We start from the raw sequence: 26911 nt of genomic DNA on the forward strand, positions 1-26911 counted from the left end.
GTGGCTAACGAGCCAACAGGCGCACCACCGCCATCTAGTGGACAAAAGCAGCAGCTCAAAAACTAAATTCTTCTTTGCTAATCTTTTTTCTTCCGAGTAGATATCAAATAACCACATATTTTCCATTTCTTACGACTATAGTTTGTCACCAAACACATTACAGCAGCACAACGGATTGAAATTAACTGTTTAATTGAGTCCTGTGTGTCCTGGCGGTTTGCAAACCAGCTTTCAGGCGCATTACCGCCACCTACTGGACTGAAGTGGAGCAGTAGGTTGGCAGGAAACGACACAAAAAAACAAGAAAAAAAGAGGACTAAATTCTCTCTGTTATTTCTGTTACTCTTAAACATTTTAATAGAAGCTTACCTATATTCCTTGAAGTCTTTCCAACTAGATTTCCTCATGTACCACTGTGCTTTTCTTCAGTTAGTCTTGTTATTAACGTCCTTCTTTCCTCGTCACACCTGTTGCAATCTATTAGCACATGTACAGTTTGTTACAGTGTGAACATAGTCCAGTGGGATGCTTCCCTATTCTATGCAGAGTTTCATGTCCTATCCTCAGACGGGTAATGACCGTCTCGTCATCCCTTGGGCTCCCACTCCGTAATCTACCAGCACCTACTTTGTCACTGAAGTCCCAATATTCCTGCCAGGTTTTTGCATATTCCTTTGTGACAGTTCTGACCTCTGATACATAGTGGTGCTTGCAGGTCAATTAATTGTTGTTTTAATGATCGTTTAGCCAATATGTCTACTTTTTCATTTCCTTCCAACCCTACATGAGCAGGAACCGAAAGGAAAGAGACATCCAGTCCCTTGCTATGTAGTCTGTGCAGCACATGATAGATAGGTGGAGCAGTTGGGCTTGGTTTTGTATCACACAAGCCCACATTTTGTACCTTGGCATTTCCTTCCCAACCAAAACTGTAAAAGTTGGACTCATTTTGCGCTCATTAATCTCATAGAATGAATGGCTTTGTAGGGTGTGATCCACTCTGCCCTCACAGATTAAGCCAGCATGCCGGCTAGCAAGCATAATTCGTAGAGGCATTTCCCCCCTTTCAACTTGCAACGCAGATATTGGTGATGCTCTACTACAAATTCGGAGAGCCTGAGCCTGTTCAGCGTCAAGCTTTTTAAGGTTTGTTTCTGCTGCAGACATATAAACCACGCATCCATACTCTAAGACTGCTCTCCAGTGAATGTTTAATAAAGACATCTTGCTTGCTCAACAATCTCTTAATGAGATTATTCATCTTTTTGCATTTGTTTTTTTTTTTTTCAATATGTAATGGACCTTTTTCACAGCAGACATTTTGACTTGTCATTGTAGGAGAAGCACAGGTGAAACTGATGACATTAACGATGGCTCAGTTCCACTAAATAACACCAGGGCCTCCTCTAAATGGAATGCAGCCACCATTAATGTTATTAAATACACCTGTGCTTTTCCTACTATGATATGTCAGAATGTCTGCTGTGGAAAAGGTCTATGGTTCATTCTTACAGCACCAAAAGTCGACTAGTCGACACATGAAGTGAGACCAAAGATATCATAGAGCAGGACCTCTGTACTTTTTTGGCATTCAACATATTACAATATTAATGATATTTAAAGGCAGGATGATGGACGTGACAGCTTGAAGTCTTCAAACAGACAAGAGAACATTCAGTTTTATTTGCATTATGTCAAAGCCCTATAGTGGAAGAAGATCCTTTACTATGATAATAAAGCTGAGCTAAACTGCTTTGTGAAGACACATTTTGCAGCCAATCCAAGACGGTTTTTAAACACAATGAACCCAACACTTGTTTTTGCTCCTAGCTTTCACAGGTTTAAATTTAAGTTAAGATCTAAGACTTTTTAATGCACTTAACAGATCTATTTCTCTCACATTTTGGTCACAAATTTGTTGAACTCCATGCTAGTGAGCACTTCTTCTTCCTGACAGGTGGCACATCAAGAGGCTGATTAAACAGAATCATTACCACAGGTGTGCCCTCGGATGGTCACAATAAAAGGCCGCTCTAAAATGTGCAGTTTCATTACACACCACAATGACACACATGCTTTAAAGGAGCGTGCCATTTGCATGTTGACTGCAGTAATGTTCACTAGAGCTGAATGTTCATGTCACTATCAAAAGCTTTTGGCCTTTCATGGTAAAGGTACTGAGACTAAGCTCATGTAATAAAAATTGACTACTTGCTAAGAAAGAAAATCTTCTGGTCATTCATTGTTGTTAAAGATACATTTAATGTTATCCATTATATACATGCTGAAATAATTTCGTAAGTATGATTTTTTTTTGTTACTCTCTTAAGCCATGCTCAACTCACTAGTTGAACTTGGCTTTTATGATAAAGGCAGCGATGCTAAGGTAGTAAATTCACCATTTTTATGGAATAAAAAAGGATGAATATTCACTTTTATTAATACCATATATTCAGTGTTATTCCAGAAAACATAATATCAGTATTTTTACCATTTCTGAGATGTTTTCAAGGAACTGTAATGATGAATATCTAGAACGTGGAAATAATACTACTAATTCTTTGGTCACAAATTGATTTATGTTGGAATACTAACATATTACAAGCATTTTAACAATATGTAATTTGTAATTTTGATTTCTTTTTTTTTCTGATGATGGCGTTTATCATCACCATGAAGGGCCATCTTAACTTATTGGTAGAGGCCTATATTTAAAAAAAAAAAAGTTTTTTTTTCTTTTATACCCACAAGGAAATAAGAAAATGCAATTCAAATAAACACAAGAAGTTTGTGCTCTAGAGAAAGGATCAGGTCGTAGTGTAAAGACCACACTGTCATGCTGCTGAATTTTGTCTCTCACTTCCCTGCAGCAGAGTCCCTTGAAAATATTTTGAACATGATGAGCCATCATCAGCAGGTGAAGCTGCACTGACTGCACCTGCTGCTGCCTTCCTCCTTCTCTCTTTGTGTTTGCAGTGTTCAATGAACCCTGAACTTAAATATTCCATTCACTAGCCTAAAACAAATACTGTAGTCTGCACATAGATCCTAAACCTCCCCTCACCTGTTAAATGTTGCTCCACTGTCGTGTGACGTCAGACAGCTGCTCATTTATGGATGGGTTTACCACAAGTCTGACTTTGGGTGGCGTCTCATTGTACTTTTTTCCCAGTAGGAGGTCGGAAGTTTTTGATTTCCGAGTGGCCTGGAAGGCATCACCGGCTCCGCCTGAGTTGAATCAGAGTCAGTGGAGACACCTGTGAGAGCAGCAGGTGCTCCCAGTGCGTCTGTTGTGATCTGAAGGAAAGAATACAGATAACTGCAGCTTGGGTTCATCACTGACGAGGTAAAAATTATTTCTAACGGAAATCACTCACATTGCTTAATTATTTACTGGTATTTAATGTGTTATTGTAATAAGTTATAATTCAGCTTGTGTCCTGGCAGCTGTCAAAATCACCATGTCAAGCTTTATTCTTATAATTTAAAACTGGAAACCACGTGCACATCATGCTGTTACTGATTTAACTGACATGTTACTTTTTGCTGATTGACTAATTAATTCCACATCGTGTCTGACAGGTAAATCAGGAGGATGAGGTACTTTACGTCTAATTTAGTCTTCACCACTGGGCTGATTATGGGATTTCTTTCCCTTCGCTTTCTGATGGACGCGCACTTCTCAGTAGAGAGAGTCGCATATGTCAAGCATGAAGTCAAACACGATTTACAGCATGTGCATACAGGTAGGCATCGATTTAATCCATATGTTGTGTTATGTTTATTTCTATTTTCATGTTTTATAGCTATATGTTCTACCTGTTCTGTTTTATCTTTGAAAGAAAGATAGGTTTGTCAAAAAAAAGGCAGAGGGATATGTATATAAGAGCATATGTGTTACCAAGATGAAACCTTGTGAAACATTTTTTTTTGTGAGCAACACAAGACTTTCTCATGTTTTCACATTCCTTAACCAGTTCATTCTGTTTTATGTTCACATTGTTATGTATCTAGAGACTCTGCATGTCTTTTTTGTTTTCAGAGAGTTAATATTGTATAATATTGAGTTAGGATTATTTAATTTGTGTTTTTTGTATGCTGGGATGTATGAAGATCTTGTAACGACAGTCACCAGCTGTGTCTTAAGACTGATATATTGTAAATCATATAAAGGCATGCAAAAACTGACGAATGTAGCCTAATTACTCCCACAATATTCATGTTGTGAATCAGTCACTGCCCTGCAGAAACTATTTAGACCATGGTTACAGTAATGAAACGTTCTAATCTTAATCTAGATTATTTTAAAATTATTTTCCCACGTCAAAACATGCATGAATTCAGATGCAAATACTTAGGGAAGCACGATAATATCAGCTGAATATTACATAGATTGGAAAGTATTTTGTTTCATGTCTCCATCTGCTGGTGGGCCATAATGATAAGAGTAATGCATAATATGTTCATTCCACTACAGAAGAGACTTGATGACTAAAATTAAGTGGGGAAAAAATAGATATCGATATTGGTTATCGGTCAAATACTTGGTTATATATCAGATATTTGGGGGAAAAATCCAACATAGTGCATCCCTACAAATAATAATAAAAAATTCCTTGCACTTTCTTGCCATCTTTAGTAGGCAGAAGTAAGAAAAACACACTTGAGAGACAATAAGTGAGCGTGCCTGTACCTACAGTCAGTGCTGATTATAATTAGAGCAGACTAAGGAGGTGTGTGTGATTTTCAATTTCTAGCACAATGCATTTTGTGTATGTGCAAAGTTGGATTCAAACCTATGTTGCTCAAGCCATGTCAAATGACAATATGGTGATACATGAAATGCAATGATAGCCCCTCCTTTACAATCAAAAAAGAATGTAGCATCTTTTTTTATAGGCCGCCCGACACAGGCGAAAGCAAGTGACATTTTATGAGACCAGACAGTTTAATGACCTTCAAACACAAAGGTCATTCAGTGCTTTACAGAGAGGGTAAAACACATAAAAGAGGAAAAAATGACTACAGCCGTTTTCTCACATGAACTTTGGTCAATGTCCGGACCTGATTCTACAGATATTGTCCGGAGTTTCTCTTTCATACATGTAGCACACAACAGAAGATTGTCCATGTAGAAGTGTTCTCACTTACTGGAAATACGGACCAAGACGAGGGGGAGTGCCTGGGTAGAGCATGCAGGAGGCAGGATATGACACGGATTATACAGTAGTCATGTAGCCAGGTTGCAATCTGGTCATAAACAGATAAGTCTCTTGTTGTTTCTTTAATTTCTTACAGACAGAAGTTAATGGATCACACACACCATCAAAGTGCCCCCTTGCTCCCTGTGAAGTCTTTGGACAAGTACCTGCTCTATTCACAGATGGGTTCAATCGGACATTACACAGACTTTGCACCAGGAAACTGGCAGGATAAAGTCTGATTAATGTCCGATCCAATTGATTCGGACAATTGCGTTCTTGCATACAGCTGTTTGAAAGGGGTCAGGATACAGTGTAATGAAATAAAATTGTTAAAACAGACAATGGGCAAGAACTTAAGTAGTTATCATTCAGCTTCAGTGCAGTGATTTCAACAGAAGTGAAAATAAAAGCGCAGTAGAGCCAATCGTACTTTTAACCTAATATCTGCTGCAACAGCATGCCTTCTTTCTCCTCCATGATCTGAACCACTAGAATGTATTTTTAGAGCTAGACAAGCCAAAGCCTTGTTCTTTGGTCCTGCTGTGGTGTATCTGTCTCTGGGGCTCTGCCGTGTCGCCTGGCGCTTCCCAAAATCGAAGATAATGATCGCATTAGAAATTGTTCTGGTATACCAGCTTATCTCTACTCTACTGTAATGAATTCATTTATACTTTTGACTGTGCACTGTACTGATAAACCCTAGGTCTTAATCCTAGAGGTCTAAAATGTCCATGCAACACATTTCTGATGCATTGTTCTTAAATTCTTCCAGTTGAGAACAAGAGCTCCACAGCCAATTCCTCCAACACAGTACGGATCTTGTGCTGGATCATGACGGGACCCAAGTTCTTGCAATCCCGCACCAAGCACATCAAGGAAACATGGGCCAAGCACTGCAACAAAGTGCTGTACATGAGCTCCGCCAAGACCGACTTCCCCACCGTGGAGCTTAACGTGACTGAAGGGAGGGAAAACCTGTACTGGAAGACCATCCGCGCCTTTCAGTACATCTACCAGCACCACCTGGACGAAGCGGACTGGTTCCTGAAAGCAGACGACGACACGTTTGTGGTCGTAGAGAATCTACGCTACATCTTGTCCAAATACGATACGGAAAAGCCGTTGTACTTGGGCAGAAGGTTTAAACCATTCGTCAAGCAAGGCTACATGAGTGGAGGAGCAGGTTATGTCCTCAGTAAGGAGGCGCTGAGAAGATTTATCAAAGGGTTCAATACTGGGAAGTGTACCCACTTCTCTACCATAGAGGACATGGCTCTCGGGAAGTGTATGGAGACGATGAAGGTGGAGCTGGCAGACTCCAGAGACGTGAAGGGGAGACAGACATTTCATCCTTATCCTCCAGACCATTACCTGGTCAGACAGCCCCCGAGAAAACGGCCGTGGTATCTGATTTACGACCACTACCGTCCAATAGAGGTATGAAACAATACAAACAGACCAAAGTGTGACAGTTGGCTAGTTCTGTGGAAGGTCACCGGGAAACACAGCTTTCATTCATTCATTCAAACAACACTTAATCTAATGTTGACAAGGCAACTGTACAAGTGGACATCACAAAACAAACCAGGAGTCTGTCTCACAGAGCAGGTTCAGCCACTTCACTGGGAGTTAACAGGTTGCTGGGTGTCAAAACATACAATAACCACCTGTCACTGCTCGATTATGAGGTGGAAAAAAGGTCACTATTCCTGCACGACCCCAGTATGGACAATGATACTACTGTCCCATTACAACCAGCAAAGAACATGGTAACATCTTTATCGACCAATGAAAAGTCTTAGCCCTTCATGAGAATTTTGCCAAGTGTTTATGTGTCTGTCTATGGTCAGACTTTGTCACCACAATAGCGCCACAACAGTGCAAGATGCAGTCACAGAACTTTACAGATTCAAATATGGGGATGGTCTGAGCAAGGGCAGAGGATGTAGCGAAGCAAGAAGTAGGACAGGGGCCATTGCCCTCCAACTTTTACTACCCAGGCCTACATTCATTTTAAGTTGCAGGTGTGATGTGATCCCATTGCAAGATGGTCTCTCGTTGAGTACATAATCATTTTCCATTCTCAAAGTATATTGTGCCCTAATGATGGGCAATGACCAGCCTTTTATGTTATAAGAAACAATATCATTCATTCATTTTCCATAACGGCTTACCCTGATAAGGCTCATTTATGCTCAACGTTAAATACGGATCCGGATACGGACGGAGCCTTCTGTCCGTGCTCTGCGTTCATTTCGTCCGTATTTCTACGGATACGGGCCAAACGGAGCAGTACCACCGGAAACCGTGGGGGCAGTGTTGCTGTCACTACCCGATACGTAGCTCTAGTGAGACACGAAGAAGAAATAATAATTCAATTTCTCTCATCGGCAGTACTAGAGAAAAGAATTCTCCGTCCTGTATGTATTTAACGGCCTCACCGACCACCGCCTCCTACAACGCTGCCCCTGTTTTTGTCTTTTATGCAAGAGGTACATTATCAATATCTCCTCCACAGTCGCCAGGTTTGTTTTTGAGTTTGTTGTTGTCATGAACTTTTGACTCTGGGCTGCCCCCTGGTGGATATATTGGTTAACATCCATGCCAACGTAAAGGACGCATGGAAGTATGTGGGCAGTGACGGTAACATCGTTTGAAACGGACGTATACATTTTCGTACGCTCTGACGTTCTAGCTCTGATATTTATCCATTTTTATAAAGCGTTTAGTATTTGATTATTACTGTATTTCCCACTTTGACTATTGCTGTGTTTGTCTTGTTCGATGGGCTTTGTTTTATCTCTTAAAGTTTAATGTTTTAAAGTTGCACTGACCAAGTGTCCAAGCGGGCATCAACAGTTTTAACTTCTTAAATGTGTGCTGCTCTGAGTCGTTTGGTGTTGCATGTGATTGGCTGTTGCAAAACTGCCTCTTCTAATGTGCACAAGCTCACCTGGACTGGAACGTCAGAGTTAATATTTGGTAACTTGAGTAACTTTATCAGCCCAGCCACACTGGGCTGCCAGTGCTGGGTGTGGTGAAGTCAGATGCCTCAAAGAGAGCCAGAGTAAGCTGAAGTTGTTTCATTAGACAGGCTCACCAACAGGTAGCACTAAAGAAATACTCTTATATAGATTGCAACAGATAGTGATATACTGATCTGTAGACACTGTTGTAAGTGCACATTAAGTGGAGGATGTCAAACACTTCATTTCCTGCATTCTGTTTAATTTAATGCATCAGTTTATAGTGGAAATGTCTTTATGTAAAGGATAAACAAAATGTGACAATTCAAAATATAATGGAAGTTAATGCAGGAAGGTTGTCAGGTCTTCTGTATTGCTTTCAAATATTTAGTTTTCCTGTAGATCAGCTTTTCTCATTTAATGTTATCTCCGCTGAGTCAACACACGTGTAGGCCTGATTTATTCTTCCTCCTCTTTTGTCTCTTGTTTGAGGAAGTAACCTCTTGTAATGTGGCACAGGTTCAAGTCAGTACACCGTAACTAAATTTATTCATAGACCCCTGGACTCATGTGTTTCCACAAGATTTCTGCTCATGTCCAAGACTTTCTGCACTTTGAAACATCCCGCATACCTGTGTCACAGCTCCCTGTTTGAGACTCTCTCTGGATGAGACAAAGTTCAGGGAAGCGACTGTGTGCTGCTCTTCATCTGAGGTGGAAAACAAACTAATTTAAAACACTTGTGATCAGGTATAAATCTCACCATTGAGTGGTTTATGTTCTACACAAATGTTAAGTTCACCACCTCCGATATAGTAGAGCTCACAGCTGCTCAGTGGGAGGCATCCTGGAGCCTGGGGACAGTCCCAAACAGAGCAAAGTGAGGAGGACGCCGAGACAGATGGTGCTTCTCAAAGTCAAGGGTGTCTCCTTGGTAGGGCAGAGTCCTGCAGAGGCTATAAGACTCCTTCCTAGCATTCGGTGAATTCGTGTCAGCTGAGGATACACAGATGCATCCTTGAGAATTCTCTGAGGGAAGGACTTGGTCCTCGGTAGAATTCGAAGGATCCTTGACATTGGAACAGTACTTTGCTGGGATTTAATGAGGTAGCCGCCTTGAAATTCAGCTGTTTAACCTTCCTTGACTTTGACAAGCACCAAGAGACCCAGAGCTGCAGGTCAGAGGAAAGACGCCACACTGCAGTCCAAAAGTTTACAAATCAAAAATAATCACATGTTAGCAAGAGCAGCAAAGCCAATCCTGTTAGTGATTTTGGGTTAGGTGGGAAACTGTTAACCCTTTGTGTACCATTGTCTAAACACTTACGGACAGCAGTGGTTCTGTTTTGATTTTGATACTGGTACACAATCTGAACTGTAACTGTGCTGACCTCTGCAATTCTCTCTCTTCCTCTCCAGGGTCCAGGCTGCTGCTCAGATTTTGTCGTGTCCTTCCACTACATTAAAGCTGCCCAGCTGTATGTGTTGGACTACCTGACGTACCATCTGCGGCCATACGGATACAAATACAGATTTAATCCAGATGAAAAAACTGAATCAACCACCATTACTAGGCCCACATGAAATGTTGGTGTGTGCACAACAACCTTTGTACTAACTGGAGGACCGGTTGAGGGTATCAGCAGGGTCTAGAGCCAAGCTTAACTTATTTACCACAAGATATTTAACTTTTTCCAACCATAACTGTAACTTAAGGCTTTTCATGTTTAAAGATGTGTTGATTCCTTCAGCTCCCACAAAGGTCAGATTTCAACTGTGAAAACTGTTCATGATGTTTGGGGATTTGAGTTAGTGTGTTTTACTAAGCTATAACTTTGTGTGTAGGAAGAAATGAAATGTAAAGAACATGCGTGCCTTTAATCTGTCTTCCTTATTTTTGTCTTTTACGACAGTGAAATGTGGAGGAGCATGCAGGGAGTATCTTTAGCCACATTCAGAAAAAAAACTTAAATGGCCGATAGTAAAAAACAAAGCTGTTAATGATTAAGAGAAGATTGGGTGAAGGCCAGTGAGAGCTGATTTTTAAGATTTAAAAAATGAAAACAAAGCCGCAGTTTATTGTACACTAGCCACCGAAATAAGAATGTACTGTCAAATGCACAGTGACCTCACCTCACTGGCACTGTCCAGCAGTGTAGAAAACCAGCAGCACTGTAGCTCTGTCCAGATTGTTAGGTTCATTATGTTCTGAATATTACACACTGTTGGTGTATACATTTCACTTTGTTGACAACAGTATATGATTTCACTGTGAATTCAAGCTGAAGCTTTGCTGCAACAACTTGCCGTGTATTTATTTTCCTTCTGCTAAAAACAAAGTGTGTTTTCTTCCACTTACCTGTCTTATATTGTCTTACACATTTTTTGAACTACACGTATTCACTGCCAGGAGTTCTGCTGCGATCCACTGCAAGTCAGCAGTCTATAATTCTGTCTGTATTTCAGACTTCCGAACTTAATGAATCCCAGTGCATCTGCTTTAGAAAACATGGACATCCTCAGCAAACTGATGTTTGCATGTCAAGTCTGAGCTTCACAAGCTGCTACAGAGGACCCACATAAGATATTACAACGCCATTAGCGAAGAGAAATGCTGTAAAAAATAAGACAACGGGTGTGGAGTGTAATAGTGTGAACATCCACAGCCAATAGCAGAAGTTGTAGACATTTTTTTGCATCTGTTTTTTGCTGTTAAGATTCATAAGACAAACACTACGCAACGTAAACCTGGTAAAAAGTAGCTAATTTTTTTGTCCGAGTACGATGAATTGCAGCATTTTAAAGAGGATCAGTGCAACTCAAGTTTGGCGACTGCTTAGCTTTGTTTTGCATAAAGACTGAAAACGGGAGGAAGCAGATAGACTGTCCAAAGCTTGTCAGTTAGCACGTTCTATCTCCTTTGTTAATCCATAGAGGTGTCATCGGTGTCTACACTTCGATTTTTGTATGTGTTCTGATAGCAGCTGTATATCTACAAGACAGATATGACAGTGGCATCAACTCACTGATCTAACTCTTGGCAAGAAAGTGGATAACGTCCTGGTGGAACCAACATCTAGCCGGGGACTCTTTGTTGCCAGTCATCCTCGCCTCTTTTTCCACTCATACCGCTCTACTGTCACTAATATGTCTGCAATGGTTGAGACACAGCCAGAGGCTTTAGATCAGCAGGACTGACGACCATGTGTACCAGCTGTGTCTACTCAAATATCAAATATGTCATATATCTGTGTTGCACTTTTGAAAGGGTAACTCAAATGGACAATCTTTAAGAAATTATATTTTATTTATTGAAAAAGGGTTTACTCTGTTGAACTACCACGTTCTACGTTTACTATTCCTTCTGGCACTTTTACAGTGTTAAACAATAAAATATATTTTACAGTCAAGTGTCTCTTTCCATACAACATTCATCATAATGGAGGTTAATAGAGTGTGTTAAGATGACCTAAAACAACTACAGCGCAAGAAATGAACATTGAAGGAGCTACGACATCGTGTGAAAACACAATAAACAGGTTAAGAATAAACCGCATGTTTAGTTATCAAGATGTCCTTGAAGGCACCACTGCTTTGTGGACAACTCTTAAAGAAACACCTACGAACAGTGACCCACAAGAACAAGACAAATCCCAGAATGCATTACCCTAGAATAAAATACAAAGTGTTTAATACACTGTTGGCTCCATAAACTACATTTGTTACAACAGTAATATACAGAAACTATATTCACATTGCAGGTGAAAGTGCCTCAATTCTCATGTTTTGCTCTGTGCTGTTTTCATATAGTAATATTGTCATGACATACTTCTTGCTGAAATATACAGTTGAACCGAACAGATGTAGATATAACTGTGAATAATTGATATGTTGGTAGTCATAGTAACAAACGGAAATATCTATACTGTGTTGTCTGTCCACAACTGCAAGTCCTGCCAAGCTGCATCGAACAGATAGCGTGCTGACCGAGACTTTGAATGAACTGTCTTGAGTTCGTTGGGAACTTTGTGCTGAGATGTGAAATCTTTTTGTCTGTTACCTTGTATAGTTCCTGTCTTTGAGTTTCATCAGCTCAGAGAACAGTTTGACGTCAGTGTGATGATGGAAGAAGTAGAGCTGGTTTGGCTAACCTGACGGCGCTGAGTGATGACGATGGGTTCAACAGGGAACTCGGACAATGAAGGAGAACAGAGATGCTTTTATATTTAGGATTAGCTGAGCCGTTACGTTAGCTACGGATGATTGTTCTTGTTTGCCTGGTTTTCTTCTCAACAAACGATTTTAAACACACACGTCAGTGCTGCACAGTTGATGCCAACCTTACATGAAACGATTTTTCAAGAGATTTCACTGTAGCAGACAAATTTCTGATGTTGGATTAAAATCATGAGAGTCTTCTCTCAGTTGGTGCTCTCCTGTGATCTCAATCATTTGATATAAGGCGGTCATAAAACTCGGTCAGGGTTAGTCTTTTTTTTTTGTCTTAACATTCCTAAATCAAACATGTTTAATATTATCTTAAGTTTTTAGCCTTGGCTGGTACAAAAGCTGAACTTCAATGACATCAGCATTGTCAACAACCAACAGCTGCGCTTGCTCCAATACCAAACAGGAAGTAGCAAACCAGCTAGACTGTAAAGAGTGGTAGTGCTGTGGAGTGAACAAGACTCGGACACTTTAGGAATTGTTAATATGTCATATTTCTTTAAGGGAGTTTGGCGTTGAATTTCCAGCAGGAGCAGGATGGGAAATAATCTCAAAAGGAATTTAGTTGTAGTCTTGTAAATAGTGACACTGCAAGATCCCCAGTGTTTGACTAAACACTAACGTTGTCTTTAGATGTGAGATGGTGTAAGACGTAAATGTTTTTAAAGTCTTTTCAAAGTCTTCTCGTGTATGGTTGGCATAACTTTAGATCAACAGATCACTGGAAGTCAATTTTCCTCAAAAAATGACTAATAAAGAGCATTTGAGACGCTGTGACAGAACAGTAAATCATTTTGGTGTTCTGTGGTAATTATATTATAATCATTAATTATTTATTTAAAAATTTGAATGAATATTACATTAAATGTCAAACAGAAGAATCATTTGTTTAGAGGTTTAAAACAGATTGAGATACTTGACCACACTAATGAATGGCGTACACTGCTGACTAGCTCGCGACTGATTCTAAATCTGATATTTTGCTCAAATAGTCCACATCAGGTGTAAAAATATTTTCGTCAGTCTTGTATCTTGCTCTCGGATGTATTGTAAAACCCAAACAGACTAAGCTGAAGTCGCTGTGTGATACCTGCTTAAAGAGGAATTATTATATCGAGTGTTAGCCTGGAGGTCAACTAAAGTGAAAATGAAATGATTTGGGATGAGATGTTGAACCAGTCTTTCCGATGCTCCTGTCAGCTTGTATTGGTTATTAGTTATATATTCAGATATGAATCCCAGAGCAGATAGAAGTAGTTGTCCAAGATAACCCGACAGCTTGTACATGTGCAGCAGTTAAAAATTGAGCAGGAGCACCTGCAGTGTGAACGTAGCCTGAGAGACAGTGAGGAGGTCCAAGTCTGCTCTCCATCGTCTCCTTCACCCGCAGCAGTCCACAGTGTGTGTGTGTGGCCGCAGCAGCAGCTGCTAACCTGCATCATCAGTCCGCTCTGTTCCTCGGTGACAGTGATGGAGCATGTTAGCTTTGCACACGCCCTCGTCTCCAAACACAGTTTGTTACGTGTAGACGCAGGAATTCCTGCAGCTGGCTTCTGACTCAAAGTTGTTTGTGTTGCCCTGACAGCCTCCGTACCAGAACTGGGCGCAGGCGTTGGCCTCGGGGTCGTAGTACCACCTGACCACGTACTGTCGACAGGGACCTGGGTCCAGAGGCTGACGGCACCCCTCGTCTGAAAGGACAGGAAGGGTGCAATCAGGGAACTGTTGGCTTGGATTGATAAATCACTGCTGTCATTTCAGCTACAACTAGCTAAAACTGGACTATGAAACAAACGTAATTGAGTAAAAAGTGGAAATGCAGTGGAGTAGAATATTAATACTTAAGTGAAATACAAATATGTAACATTTTAACTTGTACTTAAAAACTCTCCACCGCTGAACTTGTTCTTATCATTTACAAATAATCAAAACGAGCCCACGGACACAGTCTGTCATTTTCTTTACATGTTAGAATGAATAAAGAAAAGACAGGCCACACCTCGGTGAGGAATGACTCTTTCATAAATAACAGGGGTGTGTTTGGTTTTTATATTACTATTAGTTCATCTAACAAAACACTTAAAAACACATAATGTGATAAGCAGCCTTATGACGTGTTGCACAACTCCAGATTTCCCGTCATGTTTTTTATCATATGTTTCTGTAGTAAGAAACATGTATGAAAGGCATACTCCATCTGTTGCTGCTCTGCTTGTTTACCTGGCAGTGATGAGTCTGTCAGGGGGGGAGGGGGAGGGCTGACAGGAGCCTGAGTGCTCTCAGCCTCATACAGCCAGTCGGTTGGAGTGTGAGGACCAATCACAGAGGTCAACCCGGGGCCCTGCGGCCCCCTGCCACCAGGGGAGGCAAATGTGATGTCCGGCAGCTCGTTCCAAGGCTCCACCAACAGTTTGGTGTCAACCAGGTTCTTGTTGGCAGGACCTAACTCTTGGGACTGTGGGGTCGGGACTGTTAGTGTCTCCACTGGGAGTTCAACCTGGGAGGTAAAGGAGGAGCTCAAATCAGACACACTGATCATTCAAAACGTTAAATAACACTGTTCTATGTTTTTCAATGCAGTCTTTCCTGTCGTCCATCCAGCCTCTGGTAATTTCAGTATAATTTCAATAAACAATGAAAATAATGTAATGTAATTTATACATTAGAAAAACAACGTTAAATCAAGAGTGCTGAGCAGAATATATGCTTCTTTTAACAGAGCGCTTTGAAGGACAACATGGAGCAAAACAGTCCGTGGACAGAGGCCAAGATAAACTGTCTACTGATGCGTTGGAAAGTGGCGTCACCAGCATAGCTATGTAGTTACTGACAGCAACAGCAACCCCGACAGATAGGTCAGGATGTCTGGACACACAAATCTCATCGCTTGTAAAGAACAGTGCGGAGAGTCTGTCTTAAGAGCCCTTAAGGCATCTTTTAATGTTGGCATGATATGCGGTGATTTTTATCCTACATCGGACCTATACAGCCTTTTAGTGTTTAGACTTATATTCTTCTACATAATTTCTTCCATTGGGAGTCTTTTCGAAAAAATAACTTGTATTTAAAATTGTCTACTTATAAGATTGTTTCTATTCAAGAAGTCTTTCCACTTAAAATATACTGGTCCATACCCATTGGTAGCTTTGTCACCTTCTACCTATACCAAGTGATGAGCCACACCCTCCGCAATATTCATTGCCTTATAGAAGCTCAGTTTAGTAAGTTTTCCATCTTTTGCCAAGAGGGAACTTTAGATATTGGTCCCTAGATTATGTTCACCCAGAGGGAACTTTAGATATTGGTCCCTAGATTATGTTCACCCAGTTTCATGCAGATCACTCAAACTGAAAAACTGAAATTGTCTCTCTTGTGGAAAAGACAGGGGATCAGCAGGTTTAAAATGTGAAGTCAACTGCTTCTTCGGACTGTGGAAATTAGTGTTTAGTCACGTCCATCACCTGAGGACTGACGTTAACAGTATTTTCAAGCATTACGTCTGACTGTCATTTTCACAGATGAGATAAAAGCAGCATTACTTGTATGTTTTCCTCATCTGGGAATTCTTTGGAGCGGCTCCCGTCTGGATACTCGGGCTGGATTTCCACAGGTGGAAAGACAGAGTTCGGAAGATACGCCATTGTGTCGACCTGCTCACAAATCTGACTCAGTATTCTGCCTTCCAGAGCTGTACAGAAACAAAAGAAACAAAGCGGTAACATGATTAGAAAAATAATGTTACAGGAAGTTATAGAATTGTAACAGGTGGCTATGTGGGTGATAAACCAAAGCAGCAAACATTTTTTACCGTAGTGTTTGTCTATGACATGTTTAATTCAAGTTATACCCCCCTTGGCTAATGTCAACCGACTGAGTCAAACTGTTGTGAGATGTTATATAAACTCCTTTATCAACTTTGAGTCCTGTGACCAACAGAACAAAACAATTTCATTTGATTTTTGATGATTATGAAGCAAGAACTTAAGTTAAGTTAAGGATAATCTTTTGCAGACTCCAGACTTGTTGGTAATGTCTTTGTGTTCTAAATCGGTACAAGTTTGGCTTCAAATCACCTCAGCTGTGTCTGAAGGGTTCACAGCTTGTTATAGAAAACCTGTGGTGTATTGATGACTTCTGAGATGACACTGATTACTTACTGGGAAGTGCCCTGAAGTCATCTATGAGGTAGACATGCTCTTCATCAGGATCAGAGGCAATCACATCCATCTGAGCCTGGAACGCTTCATACAGAGGGTCAGTCTTGTTCCCGACTCCTATTACAAACATCTCGATCCCCTGTGCGTGGGCCTCTGTTGCTGTCTGTTCAAACTGCATGACGTCACGGGGGTCGGCCTGCCCGTCCGTTAAAACCACAGCCACTTTCCTGACACCAGGCCGCGACGCCTGGAACAGCTGGTTGGCTCGATGGATGGCGCTGCCTGTGAAGGTGCCCTCGCCAAGGTACGGCATCTTTCTCACGGCGGCCTTGATGTAATCCTGGCTGGGCTGCTGCTGCAGACTGACGACCACCATGTCCACGTGGCTGTAGAGCACCACGCCGACCCGACTGGCGTCTCGGCTCACCGACACCCGGTCAATAAGAGCGTTCACAAAGTCCTTCACCAGCTCAAAGTTTTCTGGCCCTACACTCTCAGAGCTGTCTATCACAAACACCAGCTCCAGAGGGCTCTCTCTGCACTTGAGACCACAGCCTGCGCAGAAACAGGTCAGAGAGACATTAGAATTGTTATAAAACTGTGAGGGTGGATCCAAAAACATGAACCCTAATAAAACAAAGTTTTACAACACAACAGCTCCCAAATAAGCAACACAAAAAGATTATTATTGATTGAAGATTAAACTGCTGTAAAATGTGATTAAATGTGTAACGTACCACAGATTTCTCTTATAATCCTGATGACCTCTTCTCTCTGTGTACAGAAAAAGTTCGGAAATAGGTTTTAAATTTTTATATTAAGATACAAAACTCAATGTCCTTCGATCAGTTACTTTACTTACTGTCAGTCCTGGCTCTCCTTTTTCTCCAGGTCTCCCCTGAAAGATTAAACTCACATTAGGAGGTAGAATGACGTCGAGCTAACTTCACAGAATGAGTTGTTTCCTGTTTTACATCTCCTTGTTGTGTCTCGTCAAGTATGTTAATTTTATTCATGTTCATGTTTAGTGTTTCATATTTTATGTCATGCCTTAGTTTAGTTTCATGTTTAGTCCTTTGTTGTCATGAGCACTTTATGTTAAGCTAAAGTCACTCATGTCTAGTCTCGTCGTGCACTTCCTGTTTTATTTTGTACTCACCTTTTCCCTCTCGTTTCAGACCCTGACTTCCTCCCTTTGTGTGATTTTCCCGCCATTGTGATTGTCTACCCCGCCCCTGATTGGTTTCACCTGTGTTCCCCTACCTCATGTATAAGTAGTCCTTGTCTCCCTTTGTCTTGTTGCCAGTTCGTCTTGTTCAGTCTGTGTGATGCCAGTACGTGCATTTGAGTCCACCAGTTTCGTGTCTGAGGTCGTTACACTTATTGGATCTGTTTGCCTTCACTGGTTGTCCATCTGTGTGCTGAACCTACTGTCTGTAAATACTGTCTCCAGAGTGGTGTGTTAAAGTCCACTCTCACCTGGTGCACCAGTTGTTACACTACACTACTGAAAATACTCACACCTCAGAGAGGGGGTTATTAGTCAAATTTTAAGATCTGTCTGAATTTAACGGATATATTTACTGAATTTAAAATAAAGTTGGGAAAAAGAAAATGCTTACTCATGTGCATTTCCACCCACATTAAGTGAATACTGGAGATACATAGCTGATGGAACTAATTCTCCAGACATGTGCAATAAACTATTCCAGAAACGAGATGATGTATTTTAAAGGAGCTCCTGAGCTTCATAGAAAACTTATGACAATATGACATTTATATCTGATTCTTTATATCTGATACTGAAGCAGCAGTAGCTCAGTCCATAGGGACCTGGCTTGGGAACTGTAGGGTCGCCAGTTCAAGTCCCTGTCCAGACAGAGTAAAGACCATGGACTGGCAGCTGGAGAGATGCCAGCTCGCCTCCTGGGGACTGCTGAGCATGGTACCCAACCCCCAACTGCTCGGGGCACCTGTCCATGGGCAGCCCTCTCCCTCTGACATCTCTCCATGTAATGCATGTAGAGGTACTGTTTCTACATGTGTGTGTATTTCAGGCCTGTGTGTGCATGACGACGCAATGAAAAATTGAATTTCCCCTCGGGGATTAATAAAGTATATCTTCTTCTTCTTTCCTCTTCACAGACCTGATGGTGTTATTTTTCAGCTCTTTAGTGACATGCTGTATGCAAGTCATCGATGTGTCAAGAGTTTTTATTGACACAGCTCAGCCAAGCGCAAAATCCTTGCACGCTTCCTTCTATGCGGTGATACAGTCGGTGGAGTTTGGTATAAAGAAAACCGGTCCTACATGAAACTGCTCACAACAAGGTCTGTGGATTGTTTTGAGTAACCAGGTCATGATCTCTGGAAAGAGACACTGCAGTTGAGTTTATCAGAAAATGTAGTTCCATTATATTTGAGAGAAGGCAGACCTCTCTGCGGCTGATATCTCCAACACTCAGCAGCTCACACGAGCTTAAACGCTTAAAGCACGACAGATGAGAGAGGAAATATGCATCTTGGATTTTGGGATGAACCGTCCTTTTAAGAACAGAGCCATTACAGAGTCATTAGTTTTGGACCAGTCAATCCTGATGATGATAAACTGATGATTGTATCAGCCTGAAGATGTCCGATTTTGGTCTGTATTTAATACATTTTCCCAATGTGGAAACTGACACCAATAACGCCATCAGACCCGTCCTTTGTGGGCCCACTATACATGAAATGAAAAAGACCATATTATATTACCATCTTTCCAGTAGATCCAGGTTCTCCATAGTCTCCCTTGTCTCCTTTCTTTCCCCGGTCTCCAGGATTGCCTCTGTTACCCTGTGTGTGTGAAAGCACTCTTTATCACAGCAAAGCAGGAGCACTGGTGATTAGAGGAGATATGTCTCAGGCCATGCAACCATTAACATGCAGTCACTGTACTGTTATTACCTTCTCTCCTGGAAGACCGTCCCCTGGTGCCCCCCGAGGGCCCATTGGCCCCTGAAACCCAGGCTCTCCCTAAGAATAAAGAGGGAGGAACTGGTAAATGTGTCAAGAGTAGCATCAGTAGTACCCTAACCCATCTTTGGTGAACAACTTGATACAGTTGGAATACATCTGTGATCCCATTGTATTGAATAACACCCTACAAGCCTTGTCAAGTGATTTTATTTCCCACCTTTGGTCCCTGGATGCCTTCTCCTGGAGGCCCCAGTGGGCCTGCTGGACCAGGCTGCCCCGTAGAGCCCTGGGAAAACATTACATCACAGCATTTATAAGGCTGATGTCATTATAATGTGCAGAGGAAACAGTTTATTAGATCAGTAGAAGTCATTTAACTCTCTTCATACTGACCTTGGGTCCATAAAGTCCAATCCCAGGTGGACCTGATGGCCCTGGCACACCTGGCAAACCTCTGTCACCCTAACAGACAAAACATCAGAAATAATTTCCACCACTTATCCATCTTATACAACATGAATCTCACAACCATATCCACGTTTATGAGAGGGACATTTTGCTTTGCTGGTGTGGAAGCTGTTTAGCAATGCCTCACCTTAGGTCCAGGTAGTCCTTTCCCTTCAGGTCCGATCTCTCCTTGCATTCCTGGTAAGCCAGGCAGCCCCTAATGATCAGGGAAATGATGTTCATTTATAAATAATTATAATTTCATTGTACTCCTCAGTTTTGACAAGTGTTTCCTTTCACCTGTGGTCCTGGGATGCCCTCTCCCTTCACTCCTGGTGGTCCAACAGGTCCAGTGTTTCCTTTGTTACCCTGAAGGAGGAACAGGAGAACAGTCGACATGCTGAGAGGGACCAACTGTGACAAAATGCTGCTCTATCTTCATATTGGCATAAAAAATATATTGACCTGCAGATGGGTTTATTGATTATATTATGACTCTGACCTCAAAATACACACACTGCATTATTCAAGTGTGGGGGGAAAGCAATGAGGTGTGTTATATTGATATGATTATTTTCTGTGTCCACTTTACCTTCGGCCCGATGATTCCTACTCCAGGTTCTCCAACAGGTCCAGATGTTCCCACAGGCCCAGGATCTCCCTGTTATTTGGAGTGTGAACAATTAACCCACTATTATAACTCTTAAGCAGTACAGTTATATATTTGTGATCCCCTTGAAAAAGTGTTTTGTGTTCTATGTCAGGATACTGCCAACACAGTTGTGATAACATTTACTTTACAGGTATGGCTATTAGTTTCTTTACAGTTTGTGATTATACACACAAAACAAGATCATCTGAAAATACAATAAACTATTCAACAACTACATGTAGACTAGATTAAAGGTCATATGTATCGCTGTTTCATCAAAAAAATTTAAAAAAAAATACATCCAGAGAACGTCTAGAAAGGTGTAGAATTAAAGACTATATTTTCCTGAAAAAAATAATTACAGTAGAGAAATAATTGTTTTAGATATTTTGACGGGCCCAAAATATGCCAATATTTTGATTTGGTTACGTTGGTTACGGGGGGGAGCTCAGGGTTGCCAGATTGTGATAGCTGCAGAGGTATGGCGTCGTCCCAGCACTATCCGTCGCAAATTCTAGCCGACCAACGGAGAAGCAAAACCAGAATCAACACCGGTTCAGCTTTTGATCGCTGGTGTCAGCTGAAGGCAGAAAACGGGCTAAAAAGCCACGGAGAGGCTCTGAGTAAACTCCTCCTCTGTCAATCAATGAGTCAGTGTCCAACATCACACCATCAATTCACATAGAAAATACAAAGTACCATAATCAATACAGGAAAAACATCAAGTGGAGAAAAAAAAAAAAACGTTTCAAGTGCAAACAGTGTGCGGGTGTTCTCCTTTTTGATTCATTGTTCGCCCCTCCTATGCACCTGTTTAAGACTGTTTCGGTGTGCACAGGACTTTTTTTGACTTTTGATAATATGTTAGTTAAAATACACATTTGGCTCTTTAACTGTGAACATGCAAAAGACAATTTGTGTTAATCTGGCACATAAGGCTCATTTTTAGTGTTTGTGGACACTTTTCCTGCCAGTAGTGAGTCAGCACAGCGACATCATCATCATTTATTCACTTTATTTTCCAAATAAGTTTGGTTAAACCGTGTTTGTCTTTTTGCGACCTGTCTGAGTGTCTCGCTGCTCGCGTTTCTCGCCTTGTTGGATTCATTCTAAAAATGTCACCCATCACTTGATGACAGGACTTAACGTATCAATCAGGGTGTCTGTCGCAGTATGGGTGTGTGTGTGTGCGTTGCTGAGTAACTGGCTGTCGTCACCTTTGACCCTGGTAAGCCACGCCCAGCAGGTCCAGGTAGGCCCATCATTCCTTGACTCCCAGGCTCTCCCTGAACAAAAGGGTCAGTAAAATGGCGTTAAGCTGACGGCAGATAAATGCACGTGTGAAGACTGTCAATGCAAAGCAAATATTTGTCATGTCTTTTCTCAAATAAAGTACAAAAGCTTTTGTCTTGGGAGCTTCAATTCGGAGGCTTACACCAGAGCAGGTTCTTAAGCAGTCTTCTGAATTAAAGCTGTCGACACGTGGTGTTTCTTTGCCAATGTTCACTGTTAAATTTGATCATTTAAATTCAAGTATTTGATACAAAATTAGAAGAATTTTTTGCATTAATATTACCAGTATTATTATCCAGTATAATGACTTGTGTCTAACCCGAACGCTCAGTCTTTATTAATCTCTAATCTTAAACTTCAGCTGGTATGCAAGTGCTGTGCTTCTGTTTAACATGATTAGTCAGGCATTGTCTCGGATCTGGAACCAGCCAACACCACTCACGCTGTTCATTACAAGCTACTACCAAAGCTCTGGAAACAAAGGATTAAAAGACTGTGTGTAATGTAAACAGTTTGGTCATAGTGACAAACCCACAGAGCACTATCACCAACTCTGCGGTTCCTCGCAGCTCAACAGAGCATTTTAAGGTCTTTCAGCTCCTTGTTTTGGTTTTACAGCTCAAAACTTTACTCGTCTGGTTCTCTCATCAGGTTCGTTTCCAGCAGCTGTTTCTACAATAGCACTGCAGTGTTACTCATGTGCACAGGCTGCAGGTACAAACATCAAACTGGTGCATCCTTCATGTTCTTCAACCTAATTGTGGAAGTTTCCAGCTGTCATGTGGGACGACAATTAAACTCCTTGAACCAAGACCCTATATAGGGATATACTGTCCACTCTAGGTGGATTTCCCACCTACAGCGAGCAGACACGTGAACCTGACAGTACTTATAGGTAACCTTAACCTTACTTTACTTTACTGTATCACACGATGGTGTACGGTAGTTAGGATGAGGTCCAGTGCGCGCCATTAAGGCGGCCATAATGCCAGATTATGCGTCAAAACAACGACTGTATATCGTATCGTCTCGTCACATGATCAAATAGAGACTTGAAGTTGGACAACATCAACAAAGATATTACCCTGCAATCATCACTGAGAATCTATACATGACAAAAACACCAAATAAATTGAGAAACTATTCATTTAATTAATAATTGTTTTGCCTTTTTACAGGGATATATGTACGATACGATACGATGCGATACGATACAATACGATGTGATACGATACGATGTGATACGATGCGATGCGATACGATGCGATGCGATACGATGTGATATGATACAATACGATGTGATATGATACGATGTGATACGATGCGATGCGATGCGATACGATGTGATATGATACGATACGATGTGATATGATACGATGTGATATGATACGATGTGATACGATACGATATGTTACGATACGATACGATATGATACGATGTGATGCGATGCGATACGATGTGATACGATACGATATGATACGATACGATACGATATGATACGATGTGATGCGATGCGATACGATATGATGCGATACGATGTGATATGATACGATGTGATATGATACGATACGATGTGATATGATACGGTGCGATACGATGTGATACGATACGATATGTTACGATACGATGTGATACGATGCGATACGATGTGATACGATACGATATGATACGATACGATACGATATGATACGATGTGATGCGATGCGATACGATATGATGCGATACGATGTGATATGATACGATGTGATACGATACGATGTGATGCGATACGATACGATGTGATACGATACTATGTGATATGATACGATGCGATACGATTCGATGTGATACGATATGATGTGATACTATGTGATGTGATACTATGCGATGCGATACGATACGATGTGATACGATACGATGTGATACGATACGATGTGATACGATATGATACGATGCGATACGATGTGATACAATACGATGTGATACGATACGATGTGATACGGTGTGATGCGATACGATACGATGTGATACGATGCGATGCGATACGATACGATACGATGCAATACGATATGATATGATGCGATGTAATACGATATGATTCGATGTGATACAATACGATGTGATACAATGCGATACGAAACGCTGTGATACGATACGATGTGATATGATATGATATGATGCGATACGATGTGATACGATGCAATACGATATGATTCGATGTGATACAATACGATGTGATACAATGCGATACGAAACGCTGTGATACGATACGATGTGATATGATATGATACGATATGATGTGATACGATGCGATGTGATACGATATGCTTTATTGTCCCAGTAGAGATATTTGTCTTTGACTTAAGTGCTGTGCTCATTGCCTGCTTCCCCAAAAAAATCAACAAACGACAAAAACACATAACGCATAAATACACAACAATACATCATACAGCATTCCCTTAAGAGGGCACCATGGCACTCTTACATGTACAATTTTTAATTTAACACAAGTTCTTCTTTGAACACAGCCATATTTCTGAGGTGGCAATTTGAATCACTTGCAGGGGCCCGTTCTCTGCATAACACATTTCTGGAGGGCCTGCTCTCAATTTCTGTTTTGCTATATTGATACAGACAACACTAAGTATCATTACTTACTCACTGTATATATCATTTTGGTTTTTATTTAACACTTGCTGCTATTAATCTTACCATGTGACTTTACCTCATCACTCCGTCTTTAATTGCTCTGGTATAGTTCCAATATACAGTGCCTATACTTTTATATATTCTTTTAATATTATTTTTTGGCGCTTTTACCTTTTTAAATAGGACAATCTGGACGTGAGAGAGACATTGCCTTCGTATATGAGACACCTGCTCTACCCACTAAGCCACCAGGCGCCCCCTTTGATATATTCTTATCTTTACTTTGTACTTCTCTATTTTTCTGCTCTTGAGCATATCTTATCTTCACCTGTATTTAACTTACCTTCGCTCCAGCAGGTCCAACAGGGCCAGGAGACCCTGATAGTCCCCTTGGTCCACGGTCGCCTCTATCGCCCTGTGGAAAAACACATGCTCATGACGTCTTACGTCTCAGCTGTGGCGTAGTCGAGTTTACTGTAAACAAACTAATCACCACGGCACTCACTAACACATACAGTAGTGAATATGCTTTCATACATAATTGAGTATCAGGAGAATCTGCTGTACAGGATTATGAGTTAACATATTGGTCATGTCATGTACATAAACAGGATGATCATGTATTTTTCGTATGCTGGGATGGATGAAGCTAAATAAAAAAAATAAAAAATGTGTGCAAAAATTAGGAAGTCACAGTTAAACTCAAAGCCCCTCTTACATGGGCAGCCATCATGTAGTGTGTTAGGAAACTAGGAGCCTTTGTCTTGCTCAAGGATGAAGGTTGATGCTAACCAGCTTTACGTCACCCAGCAGCTGAGAGACAAGACACGGGAACTTTTCTTGGTCATGAATAGCTGCAGTGTTAACCCACGGACCAACTGAAAGCTACATTTACAACCACTTGACATCTTTACTGCTAATTTCCTCTCTGCATCACACCTGTCTGCTCTGAGCTCACCCACCGTCACTCACCACACACTCATTATACACACACTACGCACTGAGCTCAGTGGGGTGGGGCATACGGCAATCCTGGAGCTGTCGTAATGCATAAACGCCATATATCTGTAAGGTCAATATAACTCAATACAATAATTCAGTAGGTCAACGTTGCATAGACATCAATGAATCAATCAATGAAGCCATTGTCAGTAAAGGTATGTAAATATGTACCTAACTACTTTGAACTCTACTTACGCACATGGCTTTTCACAACTTGCATGTTCAAACCAGAATGTATATGCGTCGCTTTTGAATGCCACCGCCAACCAGTCAAGTTGCAGTTTGTTTGTCCAGACTCATATAATATATGACGTGAAGATTCTGAAGGACTTTAATGAAGGTGGTAATTGTATTTTTTTGGCCAAATGGAAGTTATCACTATACTGACATGTATGATTGCAGTAAATACATGCTGTCAGAGCTTATTTTTACAGCAGAGCACAGAGGACTGATACAGAGCTCCAGAGAGTCACATGGTGCACTGACAATCACCTGAAGCTCAATATCAGCAAAACCAGAGAGTCTGCAGTGGACTACCAGAGAAACAAGATAGTTGTCGTCAACCGAACGTTAGTCGTCAGATTGCATTGGTTGCTTAGTCGCAGAAAAAACTCAATTTTGATTCAGCACGGGAAACCTCACCCGGCCCGGACACGGAAAGGACTGACAGATTGATGGCTCTTTCTCAATTCTGTGGGTGGTGGTGCATGGCCGTTCTTAGTTGCTGTAGTGATTTCTCTGGTTGATTCCAATAACGAACGAGACTCCGGCATGCTAACTAGTTACGCAGTCAGCGTCCAACTTCTTAGAGGGACAAGTGTTCAGCCACACAAGATTGAGCAATAACAGGTCTGTGATGCCCTTAGATGTCCGGGGCTGCAGGTGCGCCACACTGAGTGGATCAGTAGATGTCCGGGGCTGCAGGTGCGCCACACTGAGTGGATCAGGGGCGACTGCTCTGAGACAACAAGAGAGGCTGAACTTCCCCTAAAATTTCATAGAAGAAATGGTCAAATATGCACTATTGAATTTACATTAAAATAAGAATTTACATTGCATTAAATGTGCGCTAGGATGCGTTTGACATCATGACTACGATGTTCAAACGTCAGCTGTTTCTCACCAGTTATCAAACGCAACCTCCCTGTCATACATTTTCGCGTCAGCACGGTGGACGCGGAGCCTCCAAGCATTCCTATGAGACAGCGCTGAGCAGGTTTTTTTCATGCAGCAAAGCGAGACGGTCATTGGATAAATGCGACAAAATCGTCACTTCCAGGGAGGCTCAGCTTCCCTGGGACCTAATGGAGCGGTAGGCGGGACAGGACGCTCGGTGTCCAATGATGATTGGAGGAATTGTCTAAAAGGCTGAACCCC

The 26911-nt window shown here is 41.3% G+C and overlaps 2 protein-coding genes across 2 annotated transcripts in view; one reads left to right on the forward strand and one right to left on the reverse strand.

Annotated features, from left to right (window-relative positions):
• Positions 1-3184: 3184 nt before the first annotated feature.
• c1galt1a (core 1 synthase, glycoprotein-N-acetylgalactosamine 3-beta-galactosyltransferase 1a) lies at positions 3185-13059 on the forward strand. Its single transcript, XM_050034404.1, has 4 exons — positions 3185-3346; positions 3583-3746; positions 5977-6641; positions 9590-13059. The coding sequence occupies exons 2-4, from the start codon at positions 3596-3598 to the stop codon at positions 9752-9754; spliced, it is 981 nt and encodes a 326-aa protein (XP_049890361.1). The 5' UTR covers positions 3185-3346; positions 3583-3595; the 3' UTR covers positions 9755-13059.
• Positions 13060-13242: 183 nt separating this feature from the next.
• Positions 13243-26911, reverse strand: part of col28a1a (collagen, type XXVIII, alpha 1a) — a 31325-nt gene continuing 17656 nt past the window's right edge. The window contains exons 21-35 of the mRNA XM_050033878.1: positions 24876-24947; positions 21829-21897; positions 20552-20620; positions 20260-20328; positions 20108-20176; positions 19906-19974; positions 19730-19798; positions 19501-19569; positions 19309-19389; positions 17417-17452; positions 17292-17328; positions 16555-17109; positions 15937-16085; positions 14618-14894; positions 13243-14088 (exon numbers count right to left, since the gene is read on the reverse strand). Coding sequence (XP_049889835.1) covers positions 13916-14088; positions 14618-14894; positions 15937-16085; positions 16555-17109; positions 17292-17328; positions 17417-17452; positions 19309-19389; positions 19501-19569; positions 19730-19798; positions 19906-19974; positions 20108-20176; positions 20260-20328; positions 20552-20620; positions 21829-21897; positions 24876-24947 — 1863 coding nt within the window. The 3' untranslated portion in view covers positions 13243-13915. The remainder of the gene's footprint in view (positions 14089-14617; positions 14895-15936; positions 16086-16554; positions 17110-17291; positions 17329-17416; positions 17453-19308; positions 19390-19500; positions 19570-19729; positions 19799-19905; positions 19975-20107; positions 20177-20259; positions 20329-20551; positions 20621-21828; positions 21898-24875; positions 24948-26911) is intronic.

The sequence above is a fragment of the Epinephelus moara genome, chromosome 22 (genome assembly GCF_006386435.1).
Source record: "Epinephelus moara isolate mb chromosome 22, YSFRI_EMoa_1.0, whole genome shotgun sequence".
Lineage (NCBI taxonomy): Eukaryota > Metazoa > Chordata > Actinopteri > Perciformes > Serranidae > Epinephelus > Epinephelus moara.